Genomic DNA, 18,948 nt, shown 5'->3' on the forward strand with positions numbered 1-18,948 from the left:
GATGGGCGGGGTGCGAGAGAGGAGGGGAGAGCAGAGGAGAACTTTGATCCCAATAAAATCCCCTCGGGGAAAGAAACTGCTTTGTGCCCTTTTCTCCCTCCTCACCCATCATTATCCCGGGGATTTCTGCTTCCGGCCAGCTGGATCCTAGTCCTTGTTCTGGGATCCCGCTCCTTGTCCCTGGATCCGTCCTTTGTTCCTGGATCCTTGTCCCTGGATACTTGTCCACGGATCCCACTCCTTGTCCCTGGATCCCAATCCTTGTCCCTGGATCCATCCCTTGTCCTCAATCCTAATCCTTGTCCCTGGATCCTTGTCCTTGGATCCTTGTCCCTGGATCCCACCCCTTGTCCCTGGATCCTTTTCCTTGGATCCCACTCCTTGTCCCTGGACACTTGTCCCTGGATCCCATCCCTTGTCCCTGGATCCCATCCCTTGTCCCTGGATCCTTTTCCTTGGATCCCACTCCTTGTCCCTGGATCCTTGTCCCTGGATCCCACCCCCTTGTCCCTGGATCCTTTTCCTTGGATCCCACTCCTTGTCCCTGGATTACATTCCCTGGGTCCTTGTCCCTGGATCTGTCCCTTGTCCCTGGATCCCATCCCTTGTCCCTGGATCCATCCCTTGTCCCTGGATCCATCCCTTGTCCTCAATCCTAATCCTTGTCCCTGGATCCTTGTCCCTGGATCCTTTTCCCTGGATCCCCCTTCCCTCTGGCTGGGGCTGGAACTGACCTGGCGCAGTGGGACCCCAGTGGGATGATAAATGAGTTTAAAATCCCTTCCCACCCAGACCATTCCATAATTCCATGATCCCGTGGCTTGCTGTGCTCCAGCCCCGGCCCTGGCTGGATCCTTAGGGATTCCAGGATCCCCCTGGATCCCTCAGGAAGGGGCAGCTCCGGGGCTGGGAGCGGTGCCAGCTCCTGTCACTGGCGGTGGCACATTGCTGTGACAGCGGTGACAACCCCACAGAGGGAGGGGGTGGGAAAATCCCGTGGAAAATGAACATTGTTGTGACTTCCAGCACCGCAGCAGCGCCAGGACGGGCTGGGCACACCAGTGACACCGGTGGCTGCTGTGCCATCCCCTTTTCCCTCCCGTTTCACCCCAAAATTCCCTCAATCCCCACTCCCTGCTTGCTCCCCGAAATTCCAGCAGCCCCTTTGGGGAGGGGCAGGGACCAGAGCAGGTTTAAATCCGAACTCAGTGGTTCTCAAAGGGAAAATAAAAGTCAAACCAAGAATCTTAATGGTGACCTTTTTTTTTTTTTTTTTGTTTGTGTGTGTGTGTTTTCTCCTGTTGTTTTATCTTTTTTTTTTTTTTTCTGTCGTTAGCAACCCAACTACTGGAGCTTTAAGGTCAGTATTTCGGATTTTTCCTGCTTTCTCTTTGAAATGCATGTGTTTGGCCCCCTCCGGGGGGAGGGGGAGCTCAGGGTGGGTTTTCTTTTTTTCTTTTGTTTTCGGGGGGTTTTTTTTGGATGAGGATTCCTGAGCTGAAGAGGTTTGTTCTGGGCTCAGCTGAAGTTGAAGGTGGTGAGAAGGATTTTTTGGGTTTGGGGTGAGTTGTGAGTTGAGCACTCACCCCACAGCCAAATCCTGCTGCTCTGGAGTTATTTCCTCATGGCAGAAACCAGAATTTTGGGCAAAAGGATGGTTCTGGATGGGGTTGGAAGTCCAAGCTCAGAGCTCCCTCCTGGGGATACAGGGATACCTTTCCTCATTCCCAAAAGAATCCCAGATAATGGAGCAGGAGATGAGCTTGGGAGAGTCAGGATGGGAGAGGCTGTGCCAGCACTTTGCAGGATGGATGGAAGGGGAGGAGGAGGAACGGGATTTTCAGGAGCATGTTTGGTGTTGGGAGATTCCTGAATCAGAGGGAAGAGGATCAGGATTCCCAAGATGGAATTTGGTGTTGGGAGATTTCTGATTCAGAGGGAAGAGGATCAGGATTCCCAAGTTGGAATTTGGTGTTGGGAGATTTCTGATTCAGAGGGAAGAGGATCAGGATTCCCAAGTTGGAATTTGGTGTTGGGAGATTTCTGATTCAGAGGGAAGAGGATCAGGATTCCCAAGTTGGAATTTGGTGCTGAAGGAATCCCCAGGCCAGAAAACAAAGTTGTTTTTCTGGAAATGCCCAGCAGAGGAAGGAGTCTCATCCCTGTCCCCATCTTGGCCCTTGGAAATCCCAGAAAAACGCAGAAATCCTCAAAGCTTTGTCCCTAAAGCCACCTGTTGTCCTCCTCCTCCTCCTCCTCCTCCTCCTCCTCCTCCTCCTCCTCCTCCTCCTCCTCCTTCTCCTCCTCGCCCTGGCAGGGCCTCAAGGTCGCCGCCTTGCCGGGTGACCTTGGCGCGTTGTCCCCAGTGGGTTCGCTCTTCCCGTGGTAAAAAAAAAAGAAAAAGAAAAAAAAAAAAAAAAAACCGGAATCTCCCTCTGGAAATGCGGGATACCCGCGTTTGTCCCGCGGTTTCATTCCCGGAGTTTTTGCGGGGGTGGAACCGCAGCTCCCGGAGACATTCCTGGCACTGCCAGGGCAGGGAAGGCACAAAATCCTCACATTTTAAACTGGCTTTTTGGAATTTGGGGAAGGGGGTCCCTGCATTGCTGAGTTTGTCACAGATCTGGGGGTGTTGGTGGCAGATCCCAGGTGGATCTGGGGGTGTCACCCTGCCCCCAGGAGGATCTGGGGGTGCTGGTGGCAGTGATGTCACTGCACAGGGGTCCCCAGGGTGTCACTCTGTCTGTCCCCAGGCCAATCTCAGGGTGCTGGTGGCACTGCTGTCACTGCAGAGAGTGGCCCAGGGTGTCACCCTGTCTGTCCCCAGGAGGATCTGGGGGTGTCACTCTGTCTGTCCCCAGGAGGGTCTCAGAGTGTTGGTGGCACTGCTGTCACTGCACAGGGGTCCCCAGGGTGTCACTCTGTCTGTCCCCAGGCCAATCTCAGGGTGCTGGTGGCACTGCTGTCACTGCAGAGAGTGGCCCAGGGTGTCACCCTGTCCCCAGCCCTTTCACCCCCGTGTCCCCGCCCTGCCCTGCTCCATCCTGCTGCCCCAGCACATCCCGGGAATTTCTGTCCCCTCTCCCAGACCGAGCCCCCGCTGTCGCTGTCCCTTCCCCTGGGGCGCCACTCGCTCCGAGCCATCGATCGCCACCTCCGTGCCGCTGTCACTGTCGCGCCGCTGCCAGCCCCGAGTCCCCAGGCGGATTCCCGAATTCCTTATCCAGGACACCCCAATCCTCCTCCCGCTTTTCCATCCCCTGAATCCCACCCGAAAATCCCGGGCGGGGCCATCCCAGAGACTCTCAGGATTTTTGGGACATCCAGAGCTACATCCAAGGGGGGAAATTCCCACGGGGAACTTCTGTGGAGAGGTCTGGGGGTCCCCGCTGTGCTGATGGGAGGGGTGTTCCTGCTTCTGCTGGGATGCGGCAGGAACGGGAAGATCCAAAGGCTCGGGAGAGCTTCTTTGGAGCCGGGAATTTAAAAGAACATCAAAGGCAGCCAAGAAAAATGATACAGAGGGGAGAAAAACTGCGGGGGATGCGGGAGGGGGACACAAAGGACAGGTTTTGTGTTTAAGATGAGTGTCTGGAGCAGGTTCGTCCACACCGGGCTGCTCCAGCCTCGGGCTCGGGGCTGCGGCTTCCCCGGAGCTCCGCGTTCCTTCGCTGGGAGCGATTTCCACCTCGGTGATGCTCGCCCAGTTGGAATGAGAGGCAGGCTGAGGTGTCCCTGGTCCCTTGTCCCTTGTCCTTTCCCCCTTGTCCCTGGCCCTTCCCTCCTTGTCCAAACTGGAATTTGGTGTTGGGAGATTTTTAAACCAGAGGCAAGAGGAACAGGATTCCCAAACTGGAATTTGGCGCTGGGAAATTTTAAGACCAGAGGGAAGAAGAACAGAATTCCCAAACTGGAATTTGGTGTCAGATTTCTGAATCAGAGGGAAGAGGAACGGAATTCCCAAACTGGAATTTGGTGCTGGGAAATTTTAAGACTAGAGGGAAGAGGATCAGGATTCCCAAGGTGGAATTTGGTGTCAGATTTCTGAATCAGAGGGAAGAGGATCAGGATTCCCAAGGTGGAATTTGGTGTCAGATTTCTGAATCAGAGGGAAGAGGAACGGAATTCCCAAACTGGAATTTGGTGCTGGGAAATTTTAAGACTAGAGGGAAGAGGATCAGGATTCCCAAGGTGGAATTTGGTGTCAGATTTCTGAATCAGAGGGAAGAGGATCAGGATTCCCAAGGTGGAATTTGGTGTCAGATTTCTGAATCAGAGGGAAGAGGAACGGAATTCCCAAACTGGAATTTGGTGCTGGGAAATTTTAAGACTAGAGGGAAGAGGATCAGGATTCCCAAGGTGGAATTTGGTGTCAGATTTCTGAACCAGAGGGAAGAGGATCAGGATTCCCAAGGTGGAATTTGGTGTCAGATTTCTGAATCAGAGGGAAGAGGATCAGGATTCCCAAACTGGAATTTGGTGCTGGGAAATTTTAAGACTAGAGGGAAGAGGATCAGGATTCCCAAGGTGGAATTTGGTGTCAGATTTCTGAATCAGAGGGAAGAGGATCAGGATTCCCAAGGTGGAATTTGGTGTCAGATTTCTGAATCAGAGGGAAGAGGAACGGAATTCCCAAACTGGAATTTGGTGCTGGGAAATTTTAAGACTAGAGGGAAGAGGATCAGGATTCCCAAGGTGGAATTTGGTGTCAGATTTCTGAACCAGAGGGAAGAGGATCAGGATTCCCAAGGTGGAATTCGGTGCTGGGAGATTCCTGATTCAGAGGGAAGAGGAACAGCATTCCCAAGCTGGAATTTACTCGCCAGGGGATGAGCAAACAGCACCAGGCAGCGAATCCTCAGCTCCTGTAATCCCGCTGCTCCCGCAGCCTCCCCCAACCCGCCCCCCTCCACCGGCCTTGGCTCGGCCGCGCTTCCAGAGGGACCCGGCTGGATTCTTCCCGGTGGGAATGGGGGTTTGGGGTGGGTACAGAGCGGGGAGAGTCTGCTCCGACATCCTGGCTGTGGTTTCGGGCTCCTCGCTGGTTTTCCGGCTTCTGTTGTCACCCATCGGTCCCGGGCGTTGTCGATATTGATGGTGGTGGAAACGCGGGGTGGTTTTGGTTTGGAAAAGTGGTTAAAGGTCTCGTCATCCCAAACTCCTGGCACCGGCGGGGGTGAGGGTGCTGGGAATGCGAGAAACTCAGGAATACAGGAAATACAGGAAATACAGGAATGCTGAGTTCCTCAGCGCAGGAATGGGGAAACTGAGGCACGGCGGGAATGGAAGGGATTGGATTTTCCAGTGGGAATGCAGCAGCACAACCTGGCCAGTGTCGGGGCTGGAATCGCAGGTTTTGGGCTCTTTCCCTGCGGCTCCTCCTGCTGAAGCTGCTTTGGGGTTCTTTGGCACTTCAAACTGACCCTCAGAGCTTTTTTTTTTTTTTGTCCCCACGGGCATTCCCTGTCCCCGGCTGTGCCAGCAAATCCTGCTTCACATTCCAGAGAGCTGAGCTGTGTCACCTGCCACCTCCCTGTCCCTGTCACCATCCCCGCGTCCCCCTGGCCCGGGTCCCCTCCTGGGTGCTCAGCCCTCGATTCCCAGACAGGACTTGTCCCCTGTCCCTTGTCCCATTGTCCCCCTGTCCCTTGTCCCCCTGGCCCCTGTCCCTTGCCCCCTGTCCCTTGTCCCTTGCCCCTTGTCCCTTGCCCCCTGTCCCTTGTCCCTTGCCCCTTGTCCCTTCTCCCTTGTCCCTTGTCCCCTGTGCCTTGTCCCTTGTCCCTTGCCCCCTGTCCCTTGTCCCTTGTCCCTCGTCCCCCCCTGTCCCTTGTCCCTTGTCCCCCTGTCCCCCTGTCCCCTGTCCCCTGTCCCTTGTCCCTTGTCCCCTGTCCCTTGTCCCCCTGTCCCTTGTCCCTTGTCCCTTGTCCCCTGTCCCTTGCCCCCTGTCCCTTGTCCCTTGCCCCCTGTCCCTTGTCCCTTGTCCCTTGTCCCTTGTCCCCTGTCCCTTGTCCCCCTGTCCCTTGTCCCTTGTCCCTTGTCCCTTGTCCCCTGTTCCTTGTCCCCCTGTCCCTTGTCCCTTGTCCCTTGTCCCCCTGTCCCTTGTCCCCCTGTCCCTTCGGTGCTGAGGGAACCCCTAGTTTGGAAAACCTGAAAAAAAACAAAGTTGTTTGCCCATCTGGAAGTGTCCAGGAGGGGAAGGAATCTCATCCCTGTCCCCATTCCCCAGCACTTGGAAATCCTGGAAAAATGCAGAAATCCTCAATGTTCACTCAATGTGAACTCATCCCAAAAAGTGTCTCCTGCCCCTTATCCCACCCTAATCCCTGTCCTGGGGTGGTCTCGGCCTCGGGAGCCCCAAGCAGGATCCCTGTTTGTCCAGGGTCTCATGGTGGGATGGATTCCAGGCTGGACATTCCCACTGGAGCCACAGGGAAAGGAAATCCAGGGATAAAAACCCGTCTGGATTTCCTGGGTGGTGAATAATTAATGCCAGGAGAGGAGTGGGGTGAGGAGTGGGCACCACGTGTCCCTTCAGTGGGGCTCTTCCCAATCCCAAATCCCTTCCAACCCCACCGGGACCTTCTCCTACCCCTCTGCGAGCAGCCACACTTCCCCACTCACTCTTTTTTGGGACAAAAGGAGCATTTTCAGGGCTGGGCTTAGCGCCTTCAGCCTGGCTGGAGTATGATCCATCAGATCTCCCTCTTCTCGAGGAAATCCCGGCCCCATCCCGATCCCTCCGAGGGGAGGGCGGGGAAGTTGTGGGGTGTCAATATTCGTGAGTCTGCAGAGGATCCGGGTTTTTAAATATTCATCAGGCACGCGGAGCCAGGAAAATCCAGGGAGAGGGGACCAGCAGCCCCCCAGCGTGTCCCATTCCTGGGGACAGAGCGGTGGCTTCGGTTTGGGGACACCACGTGTGGGTGCTGTCACCTGCAGAGGGGTCAGGAAGGTGCTGGGATGGCGATAAAGGTGTGGGAACAATCCCGGAGCCCATCCCATGGCAAGGCAAGGATCACATCTGGAGGGGACGGCCCCTTCCTTTAGTCAAGGGGTCCGGTTTTAAAAAACCTAATCCGATTTGAACGCTAATCCTGTTAACATTGAGATCGGGATTAATTCCGGTTAATCGGGATAATCCTGACAAAATGTTGAGCATTAGAAGACGGATGAGTTATTGCTGCCGGCAGCGGGAACGGTTTTAATTTGGGGAAGGGGGGAGAGGGGAGGGGGCTGGGAAGGCGCCGATGGAGAGGCCACAACCCCTTGGATGGGGGAAATTCCTGGAAAAACCCTTTGGATGGTGCTCGGAGCACTCTGGGCCTCTCATTTCTTCCACTTTTGGCCAAATCACCTCCGTTTTTTTCCCCTCCTTTTCTTCCCAGCCGGGCATCTCCCAGCTTCTGCATCTCCAGAGGCAGGAGCTGTGGTGGTGGAATTCCTTCCTGCATGGAATTTATCACACTGGCTGGCAGAGCTGAGGGAAAACACAGAGCAGAGGGGTTCGGTTTCACTGGGATCCAGCTGGGATCAGATGTCCGAGCAGGGAATGGCCGGCACTGGGATGCTCTGGGATCAAATGGGATCCTGGGGGAGGGTAGCCAGCCCAGGAGGATACTGGATTCCCATTGGGAATGCTGGGTTCTGCTCAGGGATGTTGTGTCCCAGTTAGGAATGCTGGATTCTGATCAGGAATGCTGTTGGATGTTTGGTTTTTTTTTTTTTTTTTTTTTGTCAAGGATGTTCTATTTCATTTGGGAATGCTGGGTTCTGGTCAGGAATGCTGGTTTTTGGTCAGGGATGGTGAGTTCCAGCTGGGAATGCTGGTCTGGGGTCAGGAATGCTCTATTCCAGTCAGGAATTCAGTTTGGGGTCGGGGATGCTGCTCTCTGGCTGAGGACGCCCTGTTGGGCTCCGGGATCCTTTCCAGGGGGGATTTTGTGTCCTGCTGGGAGCAAGGGCGTGTCTGGAGGCTGCAGGAATGTCCCACTCCCCATTCCCTGTTCCCCGTTCCCCATTCCCCATTCCCATTCCCCATTCCCATTCCCCATTCCCCATTCCCATTCCCCATTCCCCACTCCCATTCCCCATTCCCCATTCCCATTTCCCATTCCCCATTCCCATTCCCATTCCCCATCCCCATTCCCCATTCCCCATTCCCATTCCCATTCCCCATCCCCATTCCCCATTCCCCATTCCCCATTTCCATTCCCCATCCCCATCCCCATTCCCATTCCCCATTCCCCATCCCCATCCCCATCCCCATCCCCATCCCCATTCCCATTCCCCATTCCCCATTCCCCATTCCCCATTCCCATTCCCATTCCCCATTCCCATTCCCCTATTCCCATTCCCCATTCCCCGTTTCCATTCCCCATTTCCCATTTCCCATTCCCCATTCCCCATTCCCCATTCCCATTCCCCCATTCCCCATTCCCATTCCCCATTCCCATTCCCATTCCCCATTCCCCATTCCCATTCCCATTCCCCATTCCCCATTCCCCATTCCCCATTCCCCATTCCCCATTCCCCATCCCCATTCCCCATTCCCATTCCCCATTCCCATTCCCCATTCCCCATTCCCCATTCCCCATTCCCCATTCCCCATTCCCCATTCCCCATCCCCATTCCCCATTCCCATTCCCCATTCCCATTCCCCATTCCCATTCCCCCATTCCCATTCCCCATTCCCATTCCCCATTCCCCGTTTCCATTCCCCATTTCCCATTTCCCATTCTCCATTCCCCATTCCCCATTCCCATTCCCCCATTCCCCATTCCCATTCCCCATTCCCATTCCCATTCCCCATTCCCCATTCCCCATTCCCATTCCCATTCCCCATTCCCCATTCCCCATTCCCCATTCCCCATTCCCCATTCCCCATTCCCCATCCCCATTCCCCATTCCCATTCCCCATTCCCATTCCCCATTCCCCATTCCCCATTCCCCATTCCCTGTTTCCATTCCCCATTCCCATTCCCCATTCCCATTCCCCATTCCCATTCCCCATTCCCCATTCCCATTCCCCATTCCCCATTCCCATTCCCCATTCCCATTCTCCATTCCCCATTCCCCATTCCCCATTCCCTGTTTCCATTCCCGAGCCGCCCCTGCTCCCGCTGAGTCACGGCCTGGGTACATCCATAGTTCAGGAAGAGCCGAGCAGGAGTGAATGGAGGGGACAGACAGCAGAGAGTGGAGCTGGGCACTCTGGGGAGGGCAAACTGCTCAGATAGATCCCATGGATCCCATCCCAGGGATGCCATGGATCCCAGGGATCCAATGGATCCCATCCCGTGGATCCCATCTCATGGTTCCCATCCCATCCCATCCCATCCCATCCCATCCCATCCCATCCCATCTCATCCCCTTATCCCATCCCAATATCTCATCCCATTAACCCAATATCCCATCCCATTATCCCATCCCAATATCCCATTATCCCATCCCATTATCCCATCCCAATATCCCATCCCATTATCCCATCCCAATATCCCATCCCATTATCCCATCCCAATATCCCATTATCCCATCCCAATATCCCATTATCCCATCCCATTATCCCATCCCAATATCCCATTATCCCATCCCAATATCCCATTATCCCATCCCATTATCCCATCCCAATATCCAATCCCATCCCATCCCATCCCATCCCATTATCCCATCCCATTATCCCATCCCATCCCATCCCATTATCCCATCCCATCCCATTCCATCCCATTATCCCATCCCATCCCACCCCACCCCATGGATCCCATGGATCCCATCCCAAGGGCTCAGCACCAGATGGGATCCAGGCTGGGATTAAGGGATGAGCGGGGGATTAGCCGGGATTAATCCCGATCTCTCGGTGTCCGGGCAGGGTGCGGCGCTGGGTTTTGTGCTCTCGGTCAATCACCGCTCCGTGCCAGCTGTTCCCTAAGGATTTCAGAGCTCCCACCCTTTTTCCCAGCGTGTGGAGGAGCCACAGAGGGGACAGCACTGCCAGGACCTGCCAGGACCTTTCAGGACCTTCCAGGACCTTCCAGGACCTGCCAGGACCTGCCAGGGCACTCCGGAGCACCCTCAGTGCCCATGGGGTTTGATTTTGGGGTGTCTGGGGGTTCCTGGAGGGCGCTGCCCCCACCCCAGAGCTGCCCAGCCCAGCCCGGGAGGCTCCTCCCGGTGACAGGAGGGGACAGGCACCGCTGCTGGCATTGGGACAGCGCGGGTTTGTCCGTCCCAGGTCTGTTTTGGGGTTTGTCTTGGGGTGGTTTTGAGGTCCGAGGGGGTGCGGAGCTCGGGGTGGGGCGGGAATTGGAGCTCTGTGTGTCCTGGGAATGTCCCCGAGGGGTTGGAAGGAGCCGCTTCTCCTCCTGCTGGCTTTGAAACAATCCGGGAACCCCTCGGGTGTGCGGTGGAAAGGGGTCGGGAAGCAGCGACTTTTTTCCCTGTTTTTTTCTTTGGGATGGCGTCGGGCAGGACCGACTTCATCCTCGTTTTTTCGGGGTCGGGCAGGACCGACTTTTTTTCCCCGTTTGTTTTTTTTTTTTCCTTGGGATTGGTTCAGCACAGCCCTCGGAGCCTGTGGGGCTGGGACCAACCCTCTGTCCCCTCTGTCCCCTCTGTCCCCTCTGTCCCCTCTGTCCCCTCTGTCCCCTCCCCGAGGGTCCCCGGCAGGGTCAGGGGGTGCAAATCTCCATCTGTGCTGCTGCTCCGGGTGTTATTTGGGAACAGCTGCTCCATCCCGGGGCTGGATTCCTTCCCCACGCATTTTTTTGGGTTTTTTGGTTGTTTTTTTTTTCCTCCTATCTGCTTTGAAGTGACCTGTGGGAGGTTCAGGGCTGCTGTCACCTCCTCTGTCCCCTCTCCTGACCATTCTCCATCCTCTCCACCGCTTTTCCCCGATCCTACAGGGGTGACCCCACTCCTTCCACAACTTCCCAAAAAATCTGCCGGGTCCTTGGATCCTTCCCTGTTCCCATCCGAGCATTCCACCCTCCCAGATGAGGAGGGGAATTTGGGAGAGAGGTGTGGAGGATGAGGATGAGGATGAGGAAGGGCAGGAATGTGGAGCATCCTTATCTCTCCAGGCAGAGATAATGGAGCTGCTTCCGAGGTGACTGCGGAGGAGCCGTCGGGGCTTTTTAGGAGCTCAAAGAATCACTCAATTGTGGCTTTTTTTTAGCTCTGGGGAGACAAAAAAAAAAAAAATCTCCATTCCCTATCCCACCGATTTTATATAAACCTCTCAGGGAGGGTGAGGAGGGGATGGGAATTCTCCCGACCCTGCTGGAATGGGAAATTCTTCCCAGTGTTCCCATTCCGGGCTCTGTTGTCTCTTACAGAGGCTTTGGGAATGCTCCCGACCCTGCTGGAATGGGAAATTCTTCCCCTGCCTCTTCCAGAAGGGCTGGATGTGTTTTTTGGGATCGGGTTTTCTCCTGGGACCATCACCACGAGGGCACTGCCAGGGATCCAAGCTTTGCTCCAGAGGAATTCCAGTGCTCCCACGGGGTTTAATCCAAACAGGTTTAATCCCTGGGGGGGGGAATTTTGGGCATCCCGAGCTTGGTGCCCCTCACCCAGCCCCCTCCTCCCACCCGCTCATCCCCAAAATTCCAAACATTTTTCCTGGCGCAGCTTCCGCGTGGCCTTGAGAGGCTTTTGTTGTGCTTTGGGTGGCTGCGCTCCCTCACTCCCTTCCCAAACATTCCCCGCTGGAATTCCCAGCCGGGAATTCCAGTGTCCAAGCGCTCCAGGATTCCCGTTTTGGGGCTGGAAATGGGTCATTTCCCAGCTGGAGTGGTGGCAGCAGCGGCGACAGGAGCAGGGGGGCCGAGTCCCCTCCCTGTCCCCTCCCTCCACCCCTTCAGTGCCATCGGGGCTGGCTCAGATCCCGCAGGGAATGATCTCGGTTCCCGCGGGGAATTTTGGGCTGCAGAAGCCCCTGAGGAGGGGTCTGGGTATGGACAAAAGGGTTCCTTGTAGGGCAGGAGGGAGAAATTGGGGGGGGGAGACAAGGTTTTAGGGTGGGGTTTGGGGTTTATCCTGAACCCACAGAGCCTTTCCCAGCTGGGAGATGCCCCCTGCATGCCCTGCGTGGGGCAGGGGTGACACTGGTGACAAAGATCATCCATCCTGCCACCCTCAAGGCAGGATCGGGACCCCCCCCCCCCCCCCCAAAAAAAAAACCCTGGAATTCCACAGGGATGGGTGAAGCTGCACCCAGGTGCCACCTTTGGGGTGGCCATGGCCAGGTCCCCCATGCTTGGGGCAGGCTGTGAGTGCTGTCAGAGGGGCTGGGGGACAGCAGGGACACTGCGGGGGTGGCAGGGACAGGATGTGAGGGGGTCGAGATGTCCTTTAATGCATCGTCCTAGAGCAGGAGAAAAATCATCATCCAGGCAGAGCCATAAAACCCAATTTTCCCGGGAATTAACGCTCTGCTGGAGGCCAAGGTCGCAGCAATTGTTGTCCCCACTCTGAGCAGGTTTTGTCACCTCACCGAGAAGGTTTTGTCCCCTTTCTGAGCAGGTTTTGTCCCCTCTCTGAGCAGGTTTTGTCCCCATTCTGTGTAGGTTTTGTCCCCTCTCTGAGCAGGTTTTTTCCCCTCTCTGAGCAGGTTTTGTCCCCATTCTGTGCAGGTTTTGTCCCCTCATTGAGCAGGTTTTGTCGCCTCCTTGGGTATCTCAATTCCCATCCATGTCCGACCCTGCAATGCCCACGGAATTGGCAGAGACCCCTCCCAAACCACCGGGAATTGTGTCCCCACCCTGCAGGGTTTGTCCTTTCCAGCACCCCGGGATAGGTGGTGGGTCCTGTGCCCACCTCTGCAGGGTTCTGTGTCCATCTTTGGGGGTCCTGTGCCCATCTGGAGGGTTTTGTCCCCATCTTTGGGGGTCCTGTTCTCATCTGGGGACAATCCCATGCCCACAGAGGTGCCCTGAGTTTAGGGAAGGGGGGCTGGGGTGGCTCTGCCCCAGTTCTGGTGACAGTTTTGGGGGTTGGGGACAGTACATTGTGCAGAGCATCAGGGCAGAACAATCCCTTCCGGGCTAAAAATCCATTAACTTCCATCCTGCCTTGCTTGGGATTCTTTTTTCCTTTATTTTTTTTTTTTTTTATGGTTTGACTGATTGCATGAATTATCCACAGTGGGTGAGCTTCGGTACCTGGGGGCAGCTGCAGGGCAGGGGGGGCTGGGCTCACCTGGCACAGGTTACCTGTCACCCCTGGGGTGTGGGGACATCGGGGTGTGGGGATTGGGGGGATTTTGGGGTGGGGAGTGGAAGAGATGGATGGATGGATGGATGGATGGATGGATGGATGGATGGATGGATGATGGATGGATGGATGGATGGATGGATGGATGCAGTGATGGATGGATGGATGGATGGATGGATGATGGATGGATGGATGGATGGATGGATGGATGGATGATGGATGGATGGATGGATGGATGGATGGATGGATGGATGCAGTGATGGATGGATGGATGGATGGATGGATGGATGGATGGATGCAGTGATGGATGGATGGATGGATGGATGGATGGATGATGGATGGATGGATGGATGGATGGATGGATGGATGATGGATGGATGGATGGATGGATGGATGGATGGATGGATGGATGCAGTGATGGATGGATGGATGGATGGATGGATGGATGGATGGATGATGGATGGATGGATGGATGGATGGATGGATGGATGGATGGATGAGGGATGGATGGATGGATGGATGGATGGATGGATGGATGAGGGATGGATGGATGGAGGGATGGATGGATGGATGGATGGATGGATGGATGGAGGGATGGAGGGATGGACGGATGGATGGATGGATGATGGATGGATGCAGTGATGGATGCAGTGATGGATGGATGGATGGATCAAGGGATGGATCAAGGGATGGATGATGGATGGATGATGGATGGATGGATGGATGGATGGATCAAGGGATGGATGGATGGATCAAGGGATGGATGGATGGATCAAGGGATGGATGATGGATGGATGGATGGATGGATGGATGGATGGATGCAGTGATGGATGGATGATGGATGGATGGATGGATGGATGGATGGATGGATGGATGCAGTGATGGATGGATGGATGGATGCAGTGATGGATGGATGGATGGATGGATGGATGCAGTGATGGATGGATGCAGTGATGGATGGATGGATGGATGCAGTGATGGATGGATGGATGGATGGATGGATGGATGGATGGATGGATGGATTCAGGGATGGATTTAGGGCAGGGTGAGATCCCAGAGAACAGAAGAGGCAGAACCAGGGGAAGGATCCTGGAAGGCAAAGCCAGGCTAAGGCCCAGCCCTGCCTCACATCCCAACCAGGAGCTGCCAGCCTCATCCCTGTCCTTCCCTAAGGATCCATCCCGGGCTGGGATCTGGGTCAGCATTGCCCCAAACCCCGAGCAAGGTACCCAGAAACCACAGCCTGGAGGGCTGGCAGTCCCAAAATCCACCTTCTGCACCCCAAAATCACCCCCACGAGAGGCCAGAGCTGCATCCCACGGCTCCAGGGATGGCAGCAAGGAATGTTTGGGTCCATCCCTGCATCCCTTGCTGGATGTGAGGCGCTGCCAGGGCTCTTTGTGCTCCAACAACAACAACCAGGCCCAGCAGTCAATTTTCCAGCAATTAACTACGGCGAGAACATTTCAAGTTCTCCCAAACTCCGCCTCGCAGGATTAATTAAATCTTCCAATTAATGTCTCATTTAAATGGCGATGATGGCTGTTATCATTTCATATTGATTTATTTCCTTTTTTTTTTCCTTTTTACCCGTCTTAAAATAGAGCTGTTGTCCCTTTCCAGCACCGCCTTTTCCACACCCGGGGAGATGTTTGTTCCCTCTGTTGGATTTGCCAACCTTCAACAAGTGTCTGGAAAATCCAGGCTTGGATTTTTGGGCATTATTAACAAGCAGCAGCACTGGGGATGGCCACGAATTTTGGGGATATTTATGCCAAAAATCCACATTTTCTGTGGTGTGAACTTTCTGGCAGCGAGCAGAATTTTTTATTTTTCCAGGAGTGCATTTCTCCTGTGAAACGCAGCTCTTGAAAAATTAAATTCTCCATGCTCCAAACCCCAAGGCATGGCTGTGTCCTGGTTCCCAGGGACATAAAGCTTCTCGCTGCTTTGTTTCCAGAACGAGCCGGGGCGTTTAGGATTCCCGGGAGGGGAATAATGGGTTTGTAACCTCCGGGAATCACCGAGGTTATCCCGGCTCTCGGCACGCGAGCCCTGGCGGCTCCTGCCGGGTTCAGTTCCTGGGTTTTGCTGGTGTGGGAGCACTGGGATGGTGCTGGGAAGGTTCATCCTGGAGAGGAATGGGATTGGGAATGGGGGCTGTGCTGGGAGAGGGAGGTGGAGGAGGCTGGAGCTGGCACAGGGGGAGGGGGGGGGGGGAATGCATCGGATCTTGAGCTCAGCTGGGAGTGTGGGATGGAGGATCCTTGGATATGGGATGGAGAATTCCTGGGTGTGGGATGGAGCATCCTTGGACATGGGATGGAACATCCTTGGATATGGGATGGAGCATCTTTGGATATGGGATGGAGAATCCCTGGATATGGGATATGAGAATCCCTGGACAAAGATGCAGCATCCCTGGGTGTGGCTGAACCCGGGATGAGGGATGGAGGATTCCTGGATGTGGACAGAGCCCCTCTGGATGAGGATGGATCCTCCCTGGATGAGTGTGGATCCTCCCTGGATGAGGATGGATCCTCCCTGGATGAGTGTGGATCCTCCCTGGATGAGGATGGATCCTCCCTGGATGAGGATGGATCCCCTCTGGATGAGGATGGATCCCCTCTGGATGAGAATGGATCCTCCCTGGATGAGGATGGATCCCCTCTGGATGAGAATGGATCCTCCCTGGATGAGGATGGATCCCCTCTGGATGAGTGTGGATCCCCTCTGGATGAGGATGGATCCCCTCTGGATGAGAATGGATCCTCCCTGGATGAGGATGGATCCCCTCTGGATGAGAATGGATCCTCCCTGGATGAGGATGGATCCCCTCTGGATGAGAATGGATCCTCCCTGGATGAGGATGGATCCTCCCTGGATGAGGATGGATCCTCCCTGGATGAGGATGGATCCCCTCTGGGTGAGTGTGGATCCCCTCTGGATGAGGATGGATCCTCCCTGGATGAGGATGGATCCCCTCTGGATGAGGATGGATCCCCCTGGACACAGCTCACCCCCACCCTCATGCCAGGGAGGAATTTTTGAGGCTTTCCCATGACAAGCCCGAGGTTGGACTCGCTGCCCTTCGTGGTCCCTCCCATCCCATGGGATATTCCACGATCCCATAACCCACCCGAACCTCTCAGGGAGGAAAAACTGGGATCAGCCTCCCCCAGGGGTACCGGGACACCCATCCCTGAGTCCCCCCTGACCTGTCCCCTCTCCCGTTCCAGACCAGGAGCTCCCGGCACTCCCAGGGCTCCCAGCCTGGCCTGGCCGACCAAGCCAAGCTTTCCTTCGCCTCTGCCGAGTCCCTGGAGACGATGTCGGAGGCGGAGCTGCCTCTGGGCTTCAACAGGATGAACCGGTTCCGGCAGAGCCTGCCCCTGTCCCGCTCCGCCAGCCAGACCAAACTGCGCTCCCCAGGTACCCCCGAGCCCAAAACCTCGGCGGGCAGAGGGAGCCGTCGGCTTCCATCGACCCCAAAAACCCCGGGAATAGCGGGAGGAGCCTCAGGGGGGATGAGCGGCCTTCAGCAGAGTGAGGTTGGGTGGTCAGAGATTCTCCAAGATTCCCCAACTCTTCTTATTTTTTTGGGTGGCCCCAACTCATCCACCTTCATCACGGTGAGGTTGGGTGGTCAGATGTCCCTCAACCCCCTTTTTATTGGGTGCCCCAGAGCCCTCTGAGAACATCTCCCTTCACCAGGACAAGGTTGGGTGGCCAGACATCCCCCAACTCCTTTTTTGGGTGCCCCAAAACCTTCCACCATCGCCAGGGCAAGGTTGGGTGCCCAGAGCTCCCCCAGTCCCTTTTTTTGGGTACTCCAAAGACTTCCACCATCACCAGGGTGAAACTGGGGGGCCCAAGATCCCCCAACCCATTTTTTTGGGGGTGCCCAAAAACCTTCCACTGTCACCAGGGCGAAGCTGGGTGTCCAGACATCCCCCAATCCCTTTTTTAAGTGCCCCAAAACCTTACACCATCACCAAGGTGATGTTGGGTGTCCAGACATCCCCCAACTCATTTTTTTGGATATCCCAAAACCTTCCACCTTCATCAGGCTGAGATTGGCTGTCCAGACATCCCCCAACCCCTTTTTTTTGGGTATCCCAAAACCTTCCGCCTTCATCAGGCTGAGATTGGCTGTCCAGACATCCCCCAGTCCTTTTTTTTGGGTATCCCAAAATCTTCCACCTTCATCAGGCTGAGATTGGCTGTCCAGACATCCCCCAACCCCTTTTTTTGGGTATCCCAAAACCTTCCACCTTCATCAGGCTGAGATTGGCTGTCCAGACATCCTCCAGCACAGTTTTTGGGTGCCCCAAAACCTTCCACCATCACCAGGGCGAACCTGGGTGTCCAGACATCCCCCAACCCCTTTTTTTGGGTATCCCAAAATCTTCCACCTTCATCAGGCTGAGATTGGCTATCCAGACATCCCCCAGTCCCTTTTCTTTGGGTGCCCCAGAGCCTTCCACCATCACCAGGGCGAAGCTGGGTGTCCAGACATCCCCTAAATCTTCTTCTGGGTGCCCCCGGAGCCCTCTGGGCAGAACCTGTCACCCCTGTGGAGAAGGGGCACGGTCACAGCTGACTGGTGCGTGCTCCCCGTGCTCCCAGGGGTGCTGTTCCTGCAGTTTGGGGACGAGACGAGGCGGGTGCACATCACGCACGAGATCAGCAGCATGGACACCCTGCACGCCCTCATCGTGCACATGTTCCCGCAGAAGCTCACCATGGGCATGCTCAAATCCCCCAACACCGCCATCCTCATCAAGGACGAATCCCGCAACGTCTTCTACGAGCTGGAGGACGTCCGGTGAGCAGGGAGGGTTCCAATCCCACCCCAACCCCACCCCGGGCTGGTTTTTCATCCTTTAAATCCACCACAAGGCCAAGAATCTGTGGGATGAAGGAAAAAAAAAAAAAAAACAAACAAAAAGGTGGTGATGGGATTTTAGGGAGCTGTTCTCGGTGTTCAAGCTCTGCCTTTGATTCCAGAGATATCCAGGACAGAAGCATCATTAAAATCTATCGGAAGGAGCCGCTCTACGCCTCGTTCCCAGCCTCACACATCACCAACGGTGACCTGAGGGTGAGAGGGGACATGGGGACAGCGCAGGGGGGTGGCAGGAGCTGGTGGGGTGGGAGCAGGGAGGAGAGGAAGCAGCAGAAAGGGAATTTTGTGGGGCTGGGATTTGCTCTGCCTGCTTCCAGTGGTGTGAGAGGTCAGAAAAACAGGGTTTAGGGAATTAAATCATCAGGGTGATTCAGCGAGATAAATTATCAGGATAAATCATCAGGATAAATCACCCCACTGCTGGCTGGGAATCATACAATCACAGAAATCACAGAAATCACACAGAATCGCACAGAAATCACACAGAATCACACAGAATCACAGAGAATCACAGAAATCACACAGAATCACACAGAAATCACACAGAATCACACAGAATCACAGAGAATCACAGAAATCACACAGAATCACACAGAATCACACAGAAATCACACAGAATCACACAGAATCACAGAGAATCACAGAAATCACACAGAATTGCACAGAAATCACACAGAATCACACAACCACAGAAATCACACAGAATCACACAATCACAGAAATCACACAGAATCGCACAAAAATCACACAGAATCACACAATCACAGAAATCACACAGAATCGCACAGAATCACAGAAATCACACAGAATCACAGTAATCACACAAATTG

The 18,948-nt window shown here is 54.9% G+C and overlaps 1 protein-coding gene across 1 annotated transcript in view; it reads left to right on the plus strand.

Moving 5' to 3' along the window:
- The window catches only part of SRCIN1 (SRC kinase signaling inhibitor 1), a 54,724-nt gene that overhangs the window by 14,125 nt on the left and 21,651 nt on the right, over positions 1–18,948 (plus strand). Inside the window, exons 3-6 of the mRNA XM_062508252.1 lie at positions 1,337–1,360; positions 16,449–16,641; positions 17,839–18,037; positions 18,220–18,313. Of these exons, the coding sequence (XP_062364236.1) occupies positions 1,337–1,360; positions 16,449–16,641; positions 17,839–18,037; positions 18,220–18,313 (510 nt within the window). The remainder of the gene's footprint in view (positions 1–1,336; positions 1,361–16,448; positions 16,642–17,838; positions 18,038–18,219; positions 18,314–18,948) is intronic.

This window comes from Cinclus cinclus, chromosome 24 (genome assembly GCF_963662255.1).
Source record: "Cinclus cinclus chromosome 24, bCinCin1.1, whole genome shotgun sequence".
Lineage (NCBI taxonomy): Eukaryota > Metazoa > Chordata > Aves > Passeriformes > Cinclidae > Cinclus > Cinclus cinclus.